Genomic DNA, 21,453 nt, shown 5'->3' on the forward strand with positions numbered 1-21,453 from the left:
GCCCGGATGGCTTGGGGCAGGGCATTTCATGCGTGCGCGAACTGACCAGTTGACCGTGACTCATGACAACGACCATGAGACAGCGGCCATTGGCTGGGCTGGCCGGTTTGGTTTTGACGGCCTCACCACCTCCCCGGAATAGACGCGGGGCACCGTCACAGAACCTTCTCGACTCGCCCCGCCCACTCCCCTCGGTCCCCGCCCCACTCTGCAAACCCACAAACGTCCCGCCCCCAACGTCGAAGTAGCCCCCGCCCACCGCCATTGCACAACATCCCCCGCGACCAGCCCCCGCCCCAAGCACGCTATGCCCCGCCCAAAGCCATACTCCGGCCACGCCCAATTGTCACCTCAGCCTCCACACGCCCCCACCCCTTTTGAATCATACGCACGCGGGAAAAGTCCCCCCTCCCACAACGCCACGGTAGCCCCCCCCACCCAGTAGCCCCACCCCGCGGGAGCCCCCCCCCCACCCAAAGCTGATAAAGGCCTCACGCGCTCCGGGCCCCCACCACCACCACCACGTGTCCACCCCCCCCCCTCTCCACAACGCACGCGTGCAGTTTATAAGGAACTGTGCGGTGTCGCGTCCTCCCCACAAAGACAAATTTTTACACGTGCTTTGGTACAGTGTCGCTGCCGCCGCCGCCGCCGCCGGTGTCACATAGCGTGCACGCATTCGACTCGTTAAGCTTCTCTCCTTGCTAGAAGCCTCTCCCCCCCCCCCACCATCGATGACAACGGTGGCACTGTGTGCATTTGTGACGCAGTGCGTTGTATAACGCGCACCTGTGCCAAGTGGCAACCTTTTACATCGCGTGCGAGCACGCGCGCTGCGTGTTGCAGCCGTTGCGTTTGACAGCCGGCTTGGGCTGACGGATTGTAGCCCACCGGGTCCGTGCTTTGCTTGGGCTGGGTTTGTGTGTTCTCGTGTTCATGATAACTGCCGCTGTCGGGGTTTTTTTTTCGCGTGTGTTTCATTAAAGAGTGCAAGCGGCAGAGCGAGGAGGGTGCACGCTTAAGCGCCGTGAATAACGCGAGCGAGAGGACCGGATTCAGCTATAATAATAATACCACTAATATATCGATCGATATCTACGTGTAGATACGCAAAGCTGTTAGACCACACACGCGCACACACAATATTTGTAACTGTAAATACGCGCAGACACTTAAGAGGTTAGGTAGAAGGCACGAGTACATTTTATATTTATATGATATATTTTTTGTATAAATTATTTTACGCGTCGGTGGTCTACCGTGTTAATAAACACTAGCGACCACCACTTTCACCGATTTAGCCGCCACCTGCTCCCCTGCTGCCATTTGCGAAACCCGGCTTCATCGACTCTCCGTACGTAGCTACACATCACTGCAACACCACCAACATCAAGCACATCATCACCACCACCATCATCACATCCAGCAATAATCGTCACCATCACCACCACCACCATCGCTTTCCTAATCGCCACCATCAACCCACCCTCATCACCACCAACCATCACCTTCCACACAACCGTCAATCACCTCCATCCACCACCACCATCATCACCACCACCACCACAATGTCACATCACCATTCGGCGCTCTGTTAGCGTGTCATTGCGTGGTGGTTGTTTTCTGTGCCATGTGTACTGTACGTGTTCTATCCGTGGCGTGTGTGATGTACCGTGATGCATCACACACCGTTACTGTGTAGTAACTGTGTGTGTGTGCATCAGTTATTTTGTAGTAACTGTGTGTGTGTGTCATGATTACGTTCGCACGCGATTAGCCATGTTAATTATTTTGAATGTGTTTATCATTTCCTTTTCCTCTTTACGTGGCAGTAAAATTCCGGGTAATTACAAACGCAGTAAAGATAGCGGGATGCCCGTTCAATGCATAGAGTACACGTGTGTCTAATACTAAAGCATTCTTATGTTTTAATATTTATATTACTGTAGATACGATATTGTTATATAACGATATCCCGGTAGCTATGTTGAACAAAATGGTTTCAAATTGTCTTTACCCATAACGGATATAATGGCGTCATTCAATACATTCGCTGTGTGTGAAGACTGTGGCAACATTGGTCACTTTTGGAACGTTTCAATCGCCGGAAAAAAAATATATATCGACGTCTCGGTCAAACTGTTCTGTACCGTGAAGTGACAACTTCAACGATTCGTCAAGTCGCAGTGATCGGAAGGATGTTAAGACGTGTACAAATCATAGCATTGCGGCTGTTATTTTAATGAATCTGCGTGTGTTCGGGCTACATACGTTTCTTACTAAATTGATGTTGTTACTGATAACCGCGAAAAGTGGGACGCGCGTGTGATGTAATCTATCTGGCTGACTTGCAGCATCATTCGTCTGGTGGGGTGGGGGGTGGGATTGTTGCTGTCCACGTGCTTAGCGTGATGGTGCCGTTAGTCAGGAAACGTTGTCCACATGAGAATAACAATCACATCCTTTTTTTTAAATCCTTTGTCCTTAGAATGCCTCTATCCAATGGATTGACCGTGGTTGATGATGATTGTCCTTTACCTATCGAGGAATGCTTCACTCGGTTCCAAGACTCCTTTATCAGGAGTGTTTCCTGATAACATTTGGGATGTTTTGGTCAGTTCCATTATTGCGTGGCTTATTCACGTGGGAGGAAACCGTAGAGTGAGAGAGAGAGAAAAAAAACCCCCACCATCCATTTGACGGGGGAACACAGCTCTACACGCATGGATTCAAGAATCCATTGCTGTACCGTCATCTCCTGGCAACCATGTCGCTGCCCAAGCCTGAATTCAACATCTGGTAATCCCAGGCACTGTCCCATTCAAATCACGAACCTGGCTCAGTTAATATTTGGCTTCCATGATTCTAAGTGGCTGATATGGTTGGCCAAATTCAGGGTAATTTGATCAAGGCTGTTTGCAGCTGCTCCACGATGCACCTGCCAATAACTGTAATATATCTCTCTCCCAAGACAGTCCACAAATGTTTTATAAGTTTATACGGATCACCATCATTACAATCGTCATCCCCATGTGCTAAAGCAATGCACACGGTTGTAGGGGATACATTCTTCTTCTAGCGTATGGCACGTACGTGTCAATTATACGCCCAGGTTTAAGTTTGTGGGCCATCTCGGTTAGGGAGGTGCACAACTGATATTGTTCAGTCCGCCAGAGAACCGGAGAAGAATTCAGTTGTTCGCGATGTGGTCCATTGTTTGGTTCAGCTGGCCGCGGTCACTGCACTGTGATTGATCTAACAGGTCCCTGCAGGGTGGGCTGGTAGAAGTTCGCAAATGAGATAATGTGACTTCCAAATGTTGGGTGCAATAAGACATATCAAGCTTCTGCGCTGTCTATTGCTGAGTTTACACCCAACAGCACGAGATTTCACTTCGTTAAAGTATTGAAAGGGCACGGACGGACGGACACATTAATCTATTGCAGGCTGGTACACTCAGTTTACAACTTCGTTCCTACCAGTATAATTGTACAATTGTGGAAGAGGTGTTTGCGCAGCGAGCGGTCCCTGTTGAGAAGCGGTTGATGGAGCCACCACAGTTTTCTTGGCAGAACAGAGCCGTGCGGAGCAGTGGTGGGGCCCTCGATGACGCTTTCATCCTTTCCCGTTCCGAGACGTCTGCAAGTTGCAGGGTGGGTCCCGTTCACCGCTGTATCTCGCGACGTGCGAGCGGTTAGCGTTGGCTTATTTAGAGAAGCATAGCGCTGCTTTTAAAGACATTGCACTCAACGTGGAGAACAGTCGGTTTTATGTCGAGGCATCCCACCCGGGGGTTTGCTTGCGTAATGTTGGCCAGAACGGATAGAGAGCCGCTTGGTGGGAGTGCGTCCCAATATTGTCCAGTTATTTTTCGGACGACGCTGTTGATCTGGACGTCCAAGTAGTTATTTGCGTGGGCGCTTGATGCCCAGACTTGTGCGCGAGGGTGGTCGTACGCAGTAGACGTTTTGGTGGCGGCTCCCCACATTGTAGCAGTCAGTTCTTTCATCGGAGGCCCCTCTGCTCTTTGTTTCTTCGCGCACTTTTCCGATGTGCTTTTTGCTCACATTCAAAAAAGCACAATCGAAAAGAAAATGCACGCTTGAGCAGAGTACTGTTGTTGTATTGAAGTGAACTTGCTCCACATTTCTGTTGCGACAATGTTACCATTAAAATTACACCATTTCAGGAGGCATAGGCTGTCACATCAAACAGTTGTGAGCTCTTCGCATTACATGTGTCAAACATCCTCAATTCCCATATCACACTTTATCGGCAAAGATTCACATTGGCCATTCGCTATCTGATGAGACTCGGAAAGTAGAACACCGCTTAGGATTTGCTGCTGATACAAATGCCGCAAGACTTTTTACTCGGCACATGATCAGTTTAACACGTAGGCTTTCACGACCAATATTATTCATAATAAAGGTTTTTGGGTTAGATCGCGTTATTTATAAATATGTCGTAACCCTCCACCACCCGCAATACTTTTTACTTGGCACATGATCTATACTGCAGCCATTCCAAGTGGTGGGGAATGGCTTAGTCACCATCATTCAAACGGTTGTGTTTGGTGGCTTACGCAATGGCCAAATGCAGTAGTCTCGGCCCATTGACACGCTTATCTTGGGGAGGCAGATACGAACAACGGAGTGGTGGCCAAAAAGGAAGGACCACACGCCGAAGAGGAGAGTGACGAGATAGCTCGTGTGAAGAAAGACGCTGGACTGATTGTTGCATTGCGAGACTGAAGGACGATGGGGAGGGATTGGGGAGACCCGAATCCGACAGTGGGTATCACATGGCGGGTGATTGTTATCATCTTGTCAGCCCTTTCATTTCATAATGCCGGGAGAAACAAAAAGCTGCCAAGTGAAGTGGACTGGGGGGTAGAATTGTGACGAAATGCAGGGAGAATACATCATTTAATGATGTACAGTGCAATTATGCATTCCATTCGTAACATTATTTTGTCTTCTCTAAAGTACATTTGAGTCTTACCTGGAGTGCATTTCACTGTCAGTAAATTATGTCAGTAGATTATGTAAAGTCGCCTCAGCAGGTAACATTTTGAAATCAAATAGGACATTCCCTGAGTCTTTTGTTGAAGGAAGGATCTGCATTGGAACGTTTGGCAGATTTTATTAACGAGTGGCCAATTTATAATTTGCTGTATTACGGCATCTGTGTGTACCAGCTACAGTGGCGTTATTAAACTTTGCATTGCATAAATCGCATTAATACGTGACTGAATGCCCCATGACTTAGCTCAGCATTTGAAAGTGTTTTTCAAGTGAGGAAACAGCTAATTATGAAAGTGAGAATTGCATGGATCTGGCCAAGAGCCTAGCAACTGAATTAGAGGCAGCTTTAATTTGCCCGGATGCGTCCGAGTCGGCGTCTTTCGTACTGTCTGGGCTATATATTTATTTCCAGTACAGTCTGTTCTGAGAAGACAGCCGGGCATTCATTTGTGTCTCGACAGCTGAGCAATTCGTGCATGTCCCGTTAGTGCCCACTGTTAGATCTTTACAACTCCTCCAGTCCTGCCACATTTTAGCCTACCAGTCAGACTTATTTTTGTTGCTAAATTCACATCCTTCATTGAAAAGAATGCAAATAAAGGAGGGATGTCCCTTCACAGCGTGATCACGCTTTGCTTAAACGGCAACATCCTGCCAAAAGTGACGGTTATAACTGGTTGGACGAGAGATCTTTCTCAACTTCTTTTTGACACCATGGCTCCATGCGCTGCATTATTGCTCAACTTTGCCCTGTTACATTCGATAAAATTAGTTTGCATTCATTCATATTGCCACGTATACTGGGTGCGCATTGATGTCCGATATCCGTACGAATGGAAAAAGTCGTAGGCAGGCGTAAATAGCTGCCTTGCAGCATTGTGGTGTGGAAGAATGTAGCGCGTCTACACACAATTTTGGTTTTGTAACCACAGGGCGTAGTGTCAAGATCACGAGCTAATTAATAGTTTTGTTAATCTTTTATGGTTGTTTAGTGCTCGTTTATCTGTGTGTACATCTGCACTTTTGCCTTGCAGTGCCATGGGCCTTTCGCCAATCATCAAACTTCCTGTCCCCCCCCCCTCCACCTTCATTCCAGACTTCATCTCGATTCTTTTATCTCAAAACTTAGCAGTCCAGAGAGAACTCGAATACATTAGCTGCAAAGTCTGATTGTTTTTTATTTAATAGTTTTAAGAAAAACGTCTTAGTCACCAAGCAAGCTAGGGACATTTTTAGCCAAATTCAAATGCTGCTACAAAGTTGTATCATTGTTTCCATGTCATGTGTTCTAGTAGTAATACAAAAACACCGTGACTAAATGAACTCAATAATTTCATAATCACACAATCGAATGTTGTGCTGAGGAGCCGCCGCGTACCATAGAGGCACATCCAAGTTTCCAGGATCAACTGACACTCCCGTATTATTTGTCATACCTCCATCCTTTATTGAACCTCAACCCATCCAGGATTCTCCTTCATTGCCTACCAACTAGGTCAGGCTGCGTAATCATGCATGTTTAGACATGCATTTATATATTCTTGGTTCTTTCGGTAAAGTCACGTAGAAGGGAAACAATAAAATAATACAAATATTTTAAAAAATTATTGTACGTGACTTTACCGAAAGAACCAAGAATATGATTCCCTGCAGTCACGCAAGCTTTAAATCAAAGTGCATTTATATATCAAGCGTGCTGTTAATGTGACTGTTCCGGACTCTAAGTTATTCACTAAGTCTTTTGTGATTACCACAAAGTCTGACTGTGATGTTTTGTGTCGGATCTGATGGATGGCGCGAGGTTACAGGGTCCTCTGCAGTCGGGCAAAAAAAAGGTGGCCTTGAGAGGGCGTGGTAGGGAGTGGGTGATAGGTCGGTTAAGGAGCTAGCGTCCTCATTTACCACAGCGAAGGAGCGGGGTTTCATGCTAACCGAACACCATCCCCAACCCCACGGGTGGTGCAAGGCGAGGATTGATCGCCCGTTGCTGCTGGCAGAGTTGGGCAATTCCGACGCAAAGCATTCCAGCCTTCGCAACGCCGGTTTGTCTTTCAGCATCAGCCAAAACAACCGGCGACAGTGTAAAGCAGCAGGGCCTAATTCATGGACTTATTGGCGTGGGCATTTGCATGTGAATAGAGGAAATGTGAACCCTCATGTGGGGGGACGACCGTGGCTCCTGGAGGTTGGGAAACACTGCAATGGGAATCTGTGTGAGGTCACAGGCGTGGTTCTGATTATGGACAATGGGTGGAGCGGTGTCACGCAGTGACTAGCACTACGCTACGAACTTGATGTCCCGAAATTCTTATCCATGAGTGACCATCAGTGGCGAGTCCATGCCCACCTACTTTCTCCATGTTCTCTTTATCTCTAAGCATCACTGCATGCTTTTTATGTACATACTCGTAACTTGCAACAGGCTGCATCCGCTTTCTGTCAGCTTCAGCATCATAACAGGAGGTGAATTACTCGATTCGCTGATGATGGGGATTGTGTTTTTTTTCAGGATTTAGCAGAACACCTAAACCAGTTTATATCTCATTCAAACCTATGCGCCATTTTTTCTGCGTGGACCAATTTCAAACAATTTGTAGATTTTGTCAAGTTAGAAGATTATATTGTGCTTGTGCCCAAATCCAGCATTGTAGTTCTGGAACATGATGGGAATTTAAATCATTCACTCACTCAGCCGAGGTCATCTGTGTGTATACGATACCAAGAAACTACATTGGGTGTTCACTGGTTTATTTCTGGGATGGATTTCAACTTGGATCGGTGTCTTTATCACTCACAGACACTAGGTCTGCCTGACTGCAGTGGCTGTCAGTCCAGCAGAGCAGCACACACGTCTAAAGTAAACTGTAGGTCCTTCGTGATAGCTTTGCCTTGTAAGAATGGAATGGCGCGAATACCAACAGACTAAATTATATCTAGATTTGAAGTTTTCGTGACTGCAGGGATCCATACTTTTTGGTTCTTTCGGTGAAGTCACGTAGGTATAAATTAAATTAAATCACGACGTTTCGGGCACAACACAAGCGTCCGTCATCAGATGGGACAACCACAGCAATTGTTTCTTGCTGTGGTTGTCCCACCTGATGACGGACGCTTGTGTTGCGCCCGAAACGTCGTGATTTTATTTTATACCTACTTGACTTTACCGAAAGAACCAATGAGTGTAGACTAAATTATTTGTTCTATTATTAAGCCAGCAATGGTACTTAACAAGACTATGCAAATTGGTGTTAAGTATAAAAAGCCTAATCTGCGTCCGACCTAGATTTTACTACACAAGCCACCTCCATTGAGCAATGTCTCTTGTGGTTCATTTAATCATGCTTGGGATTAAGCCCTTAACTTATTAAGGTCACCACGTGTTGGATGAGTCACACGGAAAGATAGTGTTTTATTATTATTTTGGGATTGTGTTTTAAGTAATGAGTAACGGGAATCTAACTTGATTAGGCGCTTTCGTAACTGCAGGAATTACTCTGTTTTTTTTCGGTAAAGTCACGTAGAAATAACAAAAAATAATAAAAAAATATAATTATATAATAGCATACGACGTTTCGATCGCAACACAAGCAATCATCATCAGGTAGAGGAAACATATAACCGCAGACAGACCATAAGTAGGGAGAATTAACACAGATATACCAAGGGATACAGAGAGACGGAACATCACACTAAATAAAACAGGGTTTAGCAAAATTTAGAAACTATATAAAGCAACACAAACGGTCGGTTAAAACACAATTAACGCATGGTTTGGTTGAATACGCTGTTTCAAAGATTGTTAAATCACACTAAACTTACAATTTAACAATCTTTGAAACAGCGTATTCAACCAAACCATGCGTTAATTGTGTTTTAACCGACCGTTTGTGTTGCTTTATATAGTTTCCAAATTTTGCTAAACCCTGTTTGATTTAGTGTGATGTTCCGTCTCTCTGTATCCCTTGGTATATCTGTGTTAATTCTCCCTACTTAAGGTCTGTCTGCGGTTATATGTTTCCTCTACCTGTTGATGATTGCTTGTGTTGCGATCGAAACGTCGTATGCTATTATATAATTTTATTTATTATTTCTACGTGACTTTACAAAAAAAAACAAAGTAACGGGAATCTGTTTTTTCCTTGCTGTAAACAGCTACTGCACATCTGACACAGCTGAGTCACCGCGAATCGCCCCTCCAGCCCTCCAGGGTAAACTGCGGTTTCCCATACAGTGCGTACGTGCAGCAAATGCTTCACTCACTACTACGTAGGGACGCACACGCATGGGCTCATCCGCATGTCACCAGATACTCGGCTGCGCTGCGGGTGTGTGCGCGTGCATCCATGGCATCTGGCAATGCAATCCATGCGCTGCAGAATTCTGGTTGGTTCGGGTATGGTGGGCGGTGTGTCACAGAGATTCTTAATTTCGCCATGAGTGTGGAGGTGTCATCCAGCCCCTTTTTCGACGCACGTATGTGTTTAACAGTTTGGCACCCACGGTACATCGCTCCTACTTTTTTCTCATTGCCCTCGCTAGCTTAGGTTGATTCTGTGAGGTGTGTGTATGTGCAGCATTGGGTCGCTGCAGGCGGTTGCGTCGGCGCGTTTTCATCTGCGTGGTTGTGACTGCCTGGGCACCTTGCACTGCGGGCGTGGAGCTGTGCCATATGCGATCCGCAGTGGTTGCCAGAGCATTGAGCACCAAACCTGTCGAGGAACCGTCTTGAGATTGCAGAGAAATCTTCTCTTGACTCATCACGCATAAGCAATGCAGGACTTTCCAGCCATATTTGCTGCAGGTTAACAGGCCAAGGTGAACCATTGCAATCGCTTGCTCACACCATTGCTGGCGGAAATACCCCACTTGAGGGAGCTCTTCGCCCTGCAGATGTGTTTGAAGAAGGGGGGGGCGCTCACACTTTTCCCCACCACATGCGGCAGAGTCTGCGGTGCACCCGTATTTTTGTAATATATTATTCCGGGCCAGTCATGTGGACTGCTGTGTTATATTTGGGTTGATATTGTATAACCGCGGAGGGCAATGATACCGTGGTTATTCTTCACTGCGCCATGAATCTCGTGACCCGAGTTAAACTCCAGGCCACAGCCAACATCGCTGGCAGGTGAAGACTGAATCACTCGTAAGCGCACACTACCTTCACCAACCCGTTCTGCTCGACATGTGAGATATAAAAAAGCCTCATAACAACACCATGTGGGAAATCCTTCATCCAACAGCGGATTGAAAAAAAGCATTAGTATAATGTAACCATGAGCTCTTTCATTGTCAAAATGAACAGCCAGTAGGAAATTTTACTTCTGAAAGACAAAAAGCCAGATTTTCAAATCTTGACAATGACCCAAACAAATTTCTTCGGCTGTTTTCCAAATGTATTCTTGATAATGGAGGCATTTCCACGTAAAAAAGAATGAAAGTGAGCGAAGAATGAACGTTTGGCAACTCACGTAATCCAATGCATATATTTTCCAGCATTAATTCTTGACCTCTGGAAAAGAAAGTGTGTGAATCTGCTTGAATTTAACCTGATTGCAAAACCTAGTCACCCAGGGTTGAACCCGGTGGTGTGATTATTGCGATGCACGGCGTGCACGCCGCGCGTGTTTAAATAACACTGGGGCCACCACTCGCCCCGGCGCCGCGGGTTATTCTCGGTGATGGAGCCCTCCCACGCCACCCACGCTCACCACACAATCCCCGCTCTGTGCCTGTGCCCAGTGATGAGCAAGGAGCTTCCTCTCTGCAGCATGGTGCGCGGCGGCAGCCGGAGTTTCATTGCTGTGGGATTTTTTTTCTCGCTCTGTTTACTAATTGCGGTACGACTGCAGCGGTGCGTTCAATGGCGCGTTGTTTTTTGGCGTTATAATAATTTACCCTCTACGTTTGTACGAAGCCACTTCAGCGTGCACGTATTGGAAAAGCGCAACGGAATGAATGGTTGGTTGGCCTTTGTCCTTGGCCAGCCAAATGTCTCAGTGCAGCTTAGTGATATTTTTTTGTGCAAACATAGAACAAAAAAAATACTGTCATTTTTTTAATTTATCCTGACATATCCTCTTTTCCTTCAAATAATAAACCCAACGCTGTGAATACCCTGAAGCACGGCTACTTATAAATGCATTCGGTGATTCACAAGCGCACTTAAGAGCGCGAATTGCTTTCCCATGGCGCTTAGCCAGTTTATGGTTTCTAATGAGGCTCACAAGTCTGCTTGGCATAAAAGAAACACCAATGCAGACACAATATTTTTTTTTACCATTTTTAGTGCTGCTGGTATACAGAATGTTTGAGTTTAAATTGAAGCTGTGACAAGCATTTAACATGCAGGTCGGTGGCTATTAAGCTCAAGTCCATATCGACTGGAGGCCCTTCCTTTGCAGTTGCTGAATTAAGACAGAACCCACGAGGAAAATTCCAGAGGCAGGAAACTTTCAGAGGTAGTGTTTGCGGTTGCGTGTACGGACGAGTGCGTGCGTGTGCTTGCCGTGTGTACGTGCGAGCGCGTGTGTGGGTGTTGTGCTTGCTTGTTTACACTTGTATGTGCGAGTGCGTGGTCTGGCTGTGCACTAAAACCCGAGTCCACACATGGGACTTGCCCAGGAAGGTGGCTGCGTTCTATTTTTAGGCAACTTCCGGGTTCAGCTGTGGACAGGAATGCCAAAGCATTCTTCTTAAACTTGGTCGCCTTCGGATATTGGGAGAGAAAAAAATGTGCGGAAATGCTAGGAAGTGCATTTTAGAGTGACCTTTTTAAAGCAATCGGGTGGACAGTGTCAGGTGGTTAGTTTTTAGTATTTTGGTTTTCGGATTATTTTGAGCTATTTGTTTTTAATGCTGCATTGAGCTCAGGTTTTTACATTTAATATGATCATACTATTTTGGAACATGCAATGCTTGGGATAATATAGAGCAATAATTGCCCCCTACTGGCAGACTAATACTGTACTGAGCTCACACCTGGTGCACACAGGGACAGCTGTGATGTAAATTTGTAAACCAAATTATTATCATGATGTGTGTTTTTGTTTTAAATTGATTACAAGAAAATTGGATTTTGCCATTGGCATAACATTGCATTGCAAAAAGAAAACTGGTGGCTGTCGAGAGCAACCAATCTGTCGAGCAGCTATTTCTGTACACGGTTTGTGTGAAAGTTTGGGTTTTCCTCCATGGATTTGTGGATTCACACCTCCCCCACCTCCACACAAATTTTGTAAAAAAAAAGGATTGTGCTAAATATGAAAATAAGTCTTTGTAACGAAACTTTGTAACGTTTTCCTATGTGAGCAATGGAAATCATGTTCCGTAATGCTAGTTGTTTAGGCATACTATTAATAAATGTATATAAATATATTGAATGCTTAACAGCGTCTGGTCTACTTCAGAATGTCATAGACAGTTTTAAAAATCATGACACATTTTTTTGTCAAATATAATGTAATAATACAGTAATGTCACTTATCCGTGCATCACACAGCCAACCTGACATACATATTAGCTCTGACCTATTAATCACCAGTGCAGTATGTGTGCACGGTGCAAATCAATTTCTCTAGGTGACAAATCTGACCTTTTCATACGTGTGGAAATTTGTTTCTTATGCACGTGTAGATTTGATCACTTCGAAAAGTACAGTACAGGAAAAGAATCTCCCCACGTTTAAAGCAGCTTGCACACGTAATTTGTCTCCAGTAAGCTTTTTATGCGCCATGTAACTTCCCTTTCTTATGGATACTCACATATTCGATATTTTCACATATCCACCTATACTTTAGTCCCCAGTTACTGTGATATGCGGCGCTGTACTCTGTAATTTGTTTTAGACAGAACTGGTGTTTTTTTGTTCTCCTATTGCTTTGTCCACGGAGAGGGAGAAAACCACCCAGATGACTTGAGCGTCTGATTCGTTTCCCTGCGCCTGTTAACCTCGTGCATTACTGCGATGCCTTGCAGAGGAGGAAACACTTACAAGAGGAGCCAGAAAGGAAAGTCTTGCCTCATCAAGTGTCTGTGACCTTGCCGGCTGAGAGAACGCATCAAGAGAAGGGGGAGGAGAGGGAGAGAGCGCGGGAGGGGGAGAGAGAGACGGAGCGGCTGTCGGAGAGGAGACGGCTGGAGAAGCATACGCTGTGGGCTGTTTCTCCAGTTGTAACAGCGGCGGCAGCAGCTTCACAATGTCGCACGAGCAGATTGGGTTTCTGCCCGATGATGGCTCCGTCACGGTTCCCGTCGTGGTCATCGGTGAGTAATGTGGGCTAGGGGGTCGAGATTGTGGGAGGGAAGCGTAATCATGGGCGATGCCTCTCACTTGTTCATTCATGATGCTCGTTGCCGGCTTTGTGCGTGCCGATGAATGTCCAGCTGTGTCTTTTTGCGAGCAGGCTGCTTGTGCGCGTTTTTGCGACGGTGTGGTGTTTTCACTTTACAGTGCGTGCAGCCTGTGTTTCATATTGTATTCTGCCATTAAAAAATAAAAGGTGCAGCCCAGCAATTGCTTGCTCATGCCACTGTTGGCTGAAGGGCCTCAACTTGCGGGAGCTCTAAAGGGCCCCTCTCGAGGAGAAGGTATTTTTGCCTTCCTGCTCTTTTTTTCGCTGGTCAAATGACTGTCGAGGTACGAGTGTCCACACTTGACCCACACGGCACGCGACCTGCCAATCAAAAAAGCTGGGGTACCCATTTATACTGCTGGGTGGACCGAATAAATTTTCCTCATTGTTTCAAATGCCACGCTGGAAGATCAAATCGAACCGCCAACCTCTGTATTGCAAGTCCAGTGTGTTGACTATTGTACCATTGCAGCAGCATCCCTCAACTGTGTACAGTAGAGTATATGAACGTTATTTACTTGTGTTTAAAATGCCACGTATAAACGTGATTTTAAAAAAATGTACGCAGCGTGCCACAGTGCCGTCACGGTGTGTGCTTTGTGCAAGCGACGCTCCTCCACGAGTGGTGGACGCACAGCACGCTGCGCACGCATTCACACGTAACGGCGCGCGTCGCCTCGCATGTTTTGCGGGTGCGCGCTCACACACACGCCTCCATCCTTGTCCGTCTTTGTCCCCCGGGCAGGCAACGGTCCGTCTGGAATCTGCCTGTCATACCTGCTCTCTGGATACCGGCCCTACCTCTCGGAGGGAGCCCCTCCTCATCCCAATCACATTCTGCAGATTAAACTGGAGGAAAACTTGCACACGTCCATACTGGAGCAGGTGAATACCCTTTTTGTGTGCAGTCTTATCGTGGGCAGCAGTGGCAGCGTCAACAGCAATTGCAGCAGGAGCAACAGTTGTAATATTATTATCATCATCGTCGGCAGCAACAGTAGCTACAGCAGCAGTTGCAGCAACAGTAGCTACAGCAGCAGTTGCATCACCATTGTCGTTTCCATCACCATTGTCATTCCTGTCATCGATCGCACACATTGAATGTTATGAACATCGAAAAGGAGAAGTTTCTACTTAGAAAATAAGTGGTAGAAAATTACTCGAGCTAAGTTACGGGCTTAAGAGTCTGCTCTTGAAACCGTAGAATTAAAGCAAAATGTAAATAGTTATTTTATGGTAATGTTATAGTAATTTACTTCTATTATGTTCTTTTCCGTAAGCTGTGCATTTAAATTAATTTCCAAAGAACATTGTGGGTTTTATTATTTTGTATAATGAGGTACAATTGCAGCAAAGTGGATTATAAGTGATATTTTTCATGAATTGCATTTTCCACTCATGAGCCCATATGTTTCTCACATTCCGTGTTTTCCCTGTCCATTTTTCCAACAACCCTTCCATTCTTTCCATCCCCTGTGCATCCTGTAATGTACAAATGCCAATATAACTGTCAAAAACTTCCAACAAAATCCAGCCTTAAAACTTTGCAATCTTTTTTGCAAATGCTTTGTGCAGCTGCCTAAAGCCAAGGATTTGGCATTGTTTTTTTTAATAACAAAAATATCCGTAATTTTTAAACTAATTTTTTCCAATAATGTTTTAACATTCCTTGTGCACACTGTTGCCGTGTGGTTTGCCAGCCAGAAGAGTTCATCTGGCTGTGACCCCGTGTCAATCAACAGTCGGTTCCCTTGCTTTGACCCAAATCGCGGCACATTCCTGCTCTAATCCCGCTGTGTCTGGCATGAGACCTGGGACGTTCTCACTTCACAATCCTCTTTAGCCCAGTACGCCCTGACCTTTCAGCTGTAATTCTAGAAGCCCATCAGTCTGCCTATATTTGTATCTTTCTAGTCTCCTGCGTTCAGCATTTGCAGACAAAATAAACAGAGAAAATAAACAGACCGCTGCCAGATTTGACGAACATGTGCACATTTTGGAATTATAATTGTTTTATATTATAAGTGGGTGCCTATTTTTAAAGTTCTGCTTTAACCCCTCTCCTCTGGTGTGGTGGTTGGATGTGAGGCAGCTGATGCCTCTTGTCAAGTAATTGACCCAGAACTTTCAACTTCCTCTTTTCAAAACGTGGCTTTCATTCCACAAGTAATTTTGTATGAACCAAATATTTTGTAGCCAGCGTAGTTTGGAAGGTCCATTCACTAGCTTCGAACATAAAGGGTAAACAATATTTATGTGAAGTTATTTTCTTTTAACGTCATTTGGCTGATGCCAGCTTTGATGGGTTAGCATTCGTGACTGATGGCGCAAGGTAAATTACTCTTTGCGAAGCCTGGGGGAGGACCATCCAGTGTTGAGAGAGAGACGCGAACTGAAGTGACTCCACAAGTGCTTCTGTAGTGCCATTGTTAGGGGTCATTCCATTATGTGATACATATGTACGTTGAACTTATTTCACACCGTGCGTAACAAACCGTGCTGATCGGAGGTGCGGGGGAAGGGCAGCAACCGAAACACACAAAAAAGAACACGTGGACACTGAGGGTGGGTTCACACTGGATTTTTGTGAATATCGTGTGGCTTGGGTTATGCCATACATGTTCAGACCACCACAGTTCAACTTAATGTAAGGGTTACACGGTGTGTGTGTGACGATTACTTCAGAGCCCTTGGCTCTGCCTCCTATGCTCCTCATTAACCCCGATTGGTTGCCAGTTCACTTAAAACATTTTTTTTAAACCTACAGCCATTTGTCAATACACTGCTTGATGAAGGCCTCCCCATGATGTGTCCATCATGGGGGTTGTTTGATCATCATATGTCACCACAATAGTCAATGCAAGTTGTTTTAAAGGGGTTGGCTGAAGACTGATTCAGATATCATTGACCACCGATGTTAGCCGTGGCTGGGATTTGAAATCAGGTTACCGGGTTTGTAGCGCAGTGCGCCAACCACTATGCCATAGATTCTACATTTCCAGTTTTATATAAGCAGATGGGAACTCAAGTGATCAGGGTAGTCTCAATTGCAAGAGTAACCTGCGGCACCAAAATGACAAAAGCAAAACAAATAAAATGAAGTACGGCAAAAATCTCAACCTAGCGAATATCGCCGCGCGTAAACCTCACACCCCCACGATATCACTCCAAGTGAGGCTTAAGTGGCCGTTCCGTTTATGCACGTGGGTACTCGTTGGCGCGACGGGCTGACGGCACTCGTTTCTCCGTGGACAGGACCTGGAGTACCTGTGCGAGGGACTCGAGGGGCGCTCTGCCAACCCTGTGGCTCTCCTGCTGGACTCGCTACTCCACCCGGACGCCGACTGTGGAGCCGACCTGCCCTCGCCGATCCGCTGGGAGCCAGAGCCGCACCGCGCCATCCCGCATGTGGTGCTTGGCAAGGGAGCACCGGGAGGCGCGTGGAACGTACGCAGATTACCCCCCTCTCACCCTGCATCCCTCTCCCACCCACCCACCCCACCTCCCCACACAACCACTGCTCCAGTCTCACGGTGATATGCGTGTTATCTTTAAAACAAGTTTGTGCTGAGTTTTTTTTGTATCGGTAGTTATTCACTTTCCACTTTTCGCAGAGGTGGTCGCCACCTGGCTCATTGAAATATATTAAAATAGCAGAGTTTGTTGCCAAGGAAATATAAGCTAAGTAAGCACTTTAAGTTGACTTTGGCCGTGTCTCCCTCCGCAGATAAATGTCACTTTTAACATTAAACATTCAAGACAGAAGAGGCTGGATGGCTCAGAGATCAGAGAGCTAAGCTGGCACTGCTGAGATCCTGGGTTCATATCCAAATAGCCACCTAAGAGTATACTGCCATCTCAAGTGTAACAAGTTGATGCCAATGATGGCATGAATAAACCCACACATTCAATTTGGTTTTATACTGTATTTGGCTAAATTCCATCTCTGAAAATATCAGTTTTACCATCTTCTGTCAGACATACTCATGACAGAGTGTATTACGTAGTTGACCCACTACTGTGTAAAGGATAAAAAGGCCATTTGATGTCTTTTTTCGCGACAATTCGATTGAAACGTGTTTCACAGCTGTTGTGTGGCTCAGAGGCCGCCCTCCTCTGAGAGATTTCCAAAATTATTATTTCTCACATTCCATGATTCCAGTAACGCAATTGTAATACATTGGTGGGGAGGGGAATAGAAAGAAATGCAAAGACCCATTGTCAAAACCAGTGGTTAATCAAGTGCACAGGTATTGTCCTACAGATGGACTGGCCATGACAATAGGAATGTGGAAATGCCACGACCAGTTCAAGGCTCACCAATCGAGTTGAGAAATGAAATCTCCATGCACTTTGATCGTGGTGAAAGTACGCTCTAAAGCACTATAACTTAAACCATTGCTTCCACAGTGCTGGCTCTGGCCACATTGCACTATCTGCTTATATTTAGGCTGACAACCTATGGTGTTAGACAAATAACCAATTGCACCTAGCATTTGCCATTGAATTGCACTACCTGAACTCGGCTCTTGGAAATCGTTCTCTGCGGGAACCGCTACATTAACACTCACTCTGCCACTATATTGTGATCACCATTATGCCCACAACTAACACCTTTTTTTGTGCGCCAGGCTATATTGATTATTTAAATAATTAATTGCTGTGCAGATTCTTGGTACAGTTATCAATTTCTCTATTATTATCGGTATGATTACTCGACAAATACATTGCAAAGAAAAGTCTTGCCTCTTACGGACAATTATACTTGTTTTTGTATTTATCAACCAGGTCATCCAGTCGTGCCAGCTCTTAACGAAAGTAATGTCGTTATTGCTTTGTTTTTGTTAAAGGCAATGGACACGTCCATGCAGACGCTAAGCCTCGGCAACTGGATGGAGCTGCCGGATTTGCCCTTCAAGGACTGGATTCGAGAGCAGCGCAGGTGAGGACCTCCACGTTCCTACAAGAGCTGCAGCTGCCATTTACCAGAAGCTGGCAATTATTTAACGATGGCACTGAAGTAAGGCTTAGCTTGCTGGCAGGATGCCAGGATGTACCTGAATGTAATGTCAGCTGATTAGGACGACCAGTAGATACATCGAGTACATTCTCCATTGTGTGACCTTGCTCTGACTTGGCCATCTGATGTTGCCTGTTGTCAAACCTATGTCCCCATAATTGCTGGAGAGCAGTTGCTGTCCTGTAATGTCTTTCGTGTCTCTTTTCTCAACACACACACCTTGTATAAAGACATGCACACACGTACACATGCATTAATGCACATACACCTCTGGCAGCCATTACATGCAGGAGGCAGTTCAACAGGTAGGTTAAGAAGCTACATACATATATCTGTATGTATGTAGCTTCCTATCCACTCCTATGTGTGGGTTTTCTCTGGGTACTCTTTGATTTCCACTGACTTGCAAAAACACAAACTAATTGGCCATATCAAACTATCCTACCAACAGTTTTTGTGACGCTAAATGAGGCTTTGCTGCGCAAACAACCCAATGGCACGTTAACGTGTTGCTGGCACTCTGATTGAACTTGAGCCAACCTCGATGCAGGAAATCACGCGTTGCTTTAGACACGATGTAACCGCTCGACACCAATGGGTTCCGCCTACCTGGGTTTTGTAATGCCACAAATGAATGCTGAATTAACGTTGCGACTTTCAACGCGGGAATGCATGGGGTTCGCGTAACCCTTCCTTCCCGAAGCCCGCGTGTTTTGTGGATAGCGCAGCTAACAGCCCGGTTAAACATGACATTGCCCTGTATCCATGAAATAATTTCACGAGATCAAATGATGCAACGGTCTCCTGTTTTGCATTTGACACGGCGTGTTATTTATGTCCTCGATGATCTTTTGGCAAGCTCCTTCTTTCCATGGCCATAGAGAAATTTGCCCTACACCCGTGCCAAATGGGGCCCGTGCCAACAACACCCAAAACGCCGCCGATGACTCACACGCCCGATTGGCGTGCTGGTCGTGGGACGAGCTGACGTGGCAGAGCGGGGCCAGTGCCCGCCTCGACCGTTTGCTAGACACAATTTTGTGTTCACCAGACGTTAGCCAATATGGGTACAGCTAATCCGGATGGCGACATATTCCTCCGGATGACGGTCCAATTATTGATTGAGAAAACGAAAGCGCCAACGCATACTTTAGTAGCTGCTAGGTCCCAATGCTCGATCAGCATTTATTGATTGAGTTTAATGCTCCAGTTTGTGATCTGCATACATAGTATTTCCCTCCAGCAGTTTGGTAAAATGGCAAACCTCATTAGCACGACAGGGGAGTTGTGATGAGTTCCCTATGGGAGGCAACCCAAAGTGTTGAAGTAAAATCAGTGTGTGCCAGGGGAGAATATTTAAATGCTGGTGCGCAGCTACCATTAAGGAAGGCTGTGTGCTGTACTAGCACTATAAGGTTTGCCGTTTCCCTTCAGGTGGTAATGCTCATTACCATTCGTCGCCTCCTTGCTTTACTTTGCACTGGAAAGTGCAGACAAAAAATGAGAAAAGTCTGGAAAATTAAACCAAATTTTTATTCTTATGAACAAATCACCTGGACGGCTATCCATCTCATCAGATCTCGGAAAGCCGAGCAGGTATGAGCCTGGATCATGCTCTGATGGCTGCGGCATAGCTACGCTGTCAGCAGACGGCATCGCAGAAAAGTCCATTGTTGTACTGCAGGATGCTCCTAAATGTTGCACCACCTTCACCGATGTACACTGACCATTGTGGTGAAGCAGCGTCAAATTTACTCCCACGGGCCACATGGCGTAGGACGAGTCCCTTGCACAGCAGTGGATTGACAGTGGTTGGGGGAGGGAGGGGCTATAACGATGAGAGTAGATGTATCCACAGTCTAGCAGCTGCTTGAGTAAAGTGTGTCGTACTTTCCACTCGCACCACTATTGTGCAGGCACCTGCGCAATGACCGAGCAACGACGGCCGACGTGGCCCGCTACTACCGCCACTATGTCAAGTGCAAGGGTCTGCAGCAGAGCTTCGTGAGCGGCGTCATCGTCACGTCCGTGCACCGGTTGCGCGACCCCGAATTGATCCGCCCGTCGTCGCCGTCCTCCCCGTCCGCGTCGCCCCTCCATCCCTCGTCCGCGTCCTCCGCGAACGGCGTCGCGGGCATCGGCCCGGCGCGCTGGGAGGTGCGGGGCCACCACCTGGCGGTCAGCGGCGGCGGTGAAGGGCGGCTGCGGCGTTTCCGGCTGCGTGCCGCCGCCGTGGTGCTCGCAACGGGCGGCACGGACTCGCCGGCGCGGCTCGGCGTGCCCGGCGAGGGGCTGCCGTTCGTGCAGCACGCGCCGGCGGCTCTGGAGCGGGCGGTGGCCCGGGGCGAGGTGGGACGTGACTCTGAGCCGCTGCTGGTGGTGGGCGCGGGGCTGACGGCGGCGGACGCGGTGCTGGCCGCGCGCCATCACGCGGCGCCGGTGCAGCACGCCTTCCGGCGCGCAGTCACCGACCCCGCGCTCATCTTCAACCAGCTGCCCAAGATGCTCTACCCGGAGTACCACAAGGTGCATCACATGATGGGGGAGAGCGACACATCCTACAATGGATACGCCAGCCTGCCCAGGTGCGATGGGAGAGGGAGGGGTGTGCGTGTGTGTGTGGTGTTTATGTGTCTGTGTATTTATTGGGGGGGTTGGGGGGGGTGTGGTAGCTTATTGGTCAGCGCACTGCTGCATAAACCTGGTGACCCCGAGTTCAATTCTCGGTCACATCTCGCGTACAAGCGGCCATTATCTGAACCGGTTCTGGGCCTTCCCAAGGTGAACGCAGTCATAAATATGAGTACCCGGTGTAACGTGTACACATAAGTGCTCAGAAGTCAAAGCTAAGCCGGTCATGGCAATAGCCATAAGTGCGCGACGTGAGTCGTAATTGATGCCGACTAACTACACTCATCCCAAAATTCTATACAACTTAAGGGGGAACGTTATCTTGATACGAGGTGTGAAGGGATGCATCTTTATTGAGTCAACTCGATTATCGTGCATGCAAGATTCTAATTTTTTTTTAGATCTGCATGTTTTACGTCATTGG

General features: G+C 46.7%; 1 protein-coding gene across 3 annotated transcripts in view; it reads left to right on the forward strand.

Annotated features, from left to right (window-relative positions):
* Positions 1 to 545: 545 nt before the first annotated feature.
* Positions 546 to 21,453, forward strand: part of LOC116944156 (oxidative stress-induced growth inhibitor 1-like) — a 29,183-nt gene continuing 8,275 nt past the window's right edge. The window contains exons 1-6 of one of the 3 annotated variants that reach the window (XM_032957634.2): positions 546 to 1,354; positions 13,002 to 13,289; positions 14,124 to 14,263; positions 16,634 to 16,825; positions 18,229 to 18,320; positions 20,315 to 20,983. In XM_032957634.2, coding sequence (XP_032813525.2) covers positions 13,223 to 13,289; positions 14,124 to 14,263; positions 16,634 to 16,825; positions 18,229 to 18,320; positions 20,315 to 20,983 — 1,160 coding nt within the window. In that variant the 5' untranslated portion in view covers positions 546 to 1,354; positions 13,002 to 13,222. Of the gene's footprint in view, positions 1,355 to 1,377; positions 3,654 to 8,830; positions 11,486 to 13,001; positions 13,290 to 14,123; positions 14,264 to 16,633; positions 16,826 to 18,228; positions 18,321 to 20,314; positions 20,984 to 21,453 lie in introns of those variants that run through there. The other 2 variants (XM_032957635.2, XM_076068275.1) reach the window with 2 other exon arrangements.

This window comes from Petromyzon marinus, chromosome 20, assembly GCF_048934315.1.
Source record: "Petromyzon marinus isolate PM22_M1 ecotype Great Lakes invasive population chromosome 20, UKy_Petmar_22M1.pri1.0, whole genome shotgun sequence".
Classification (NCBI taxonomy): Eukaryota; Metazoa; Chordata; class Hyperoartia; order Petromyzontiformes; family Petromyzontidae; genus Petromyzon; species Petromyzon marinus.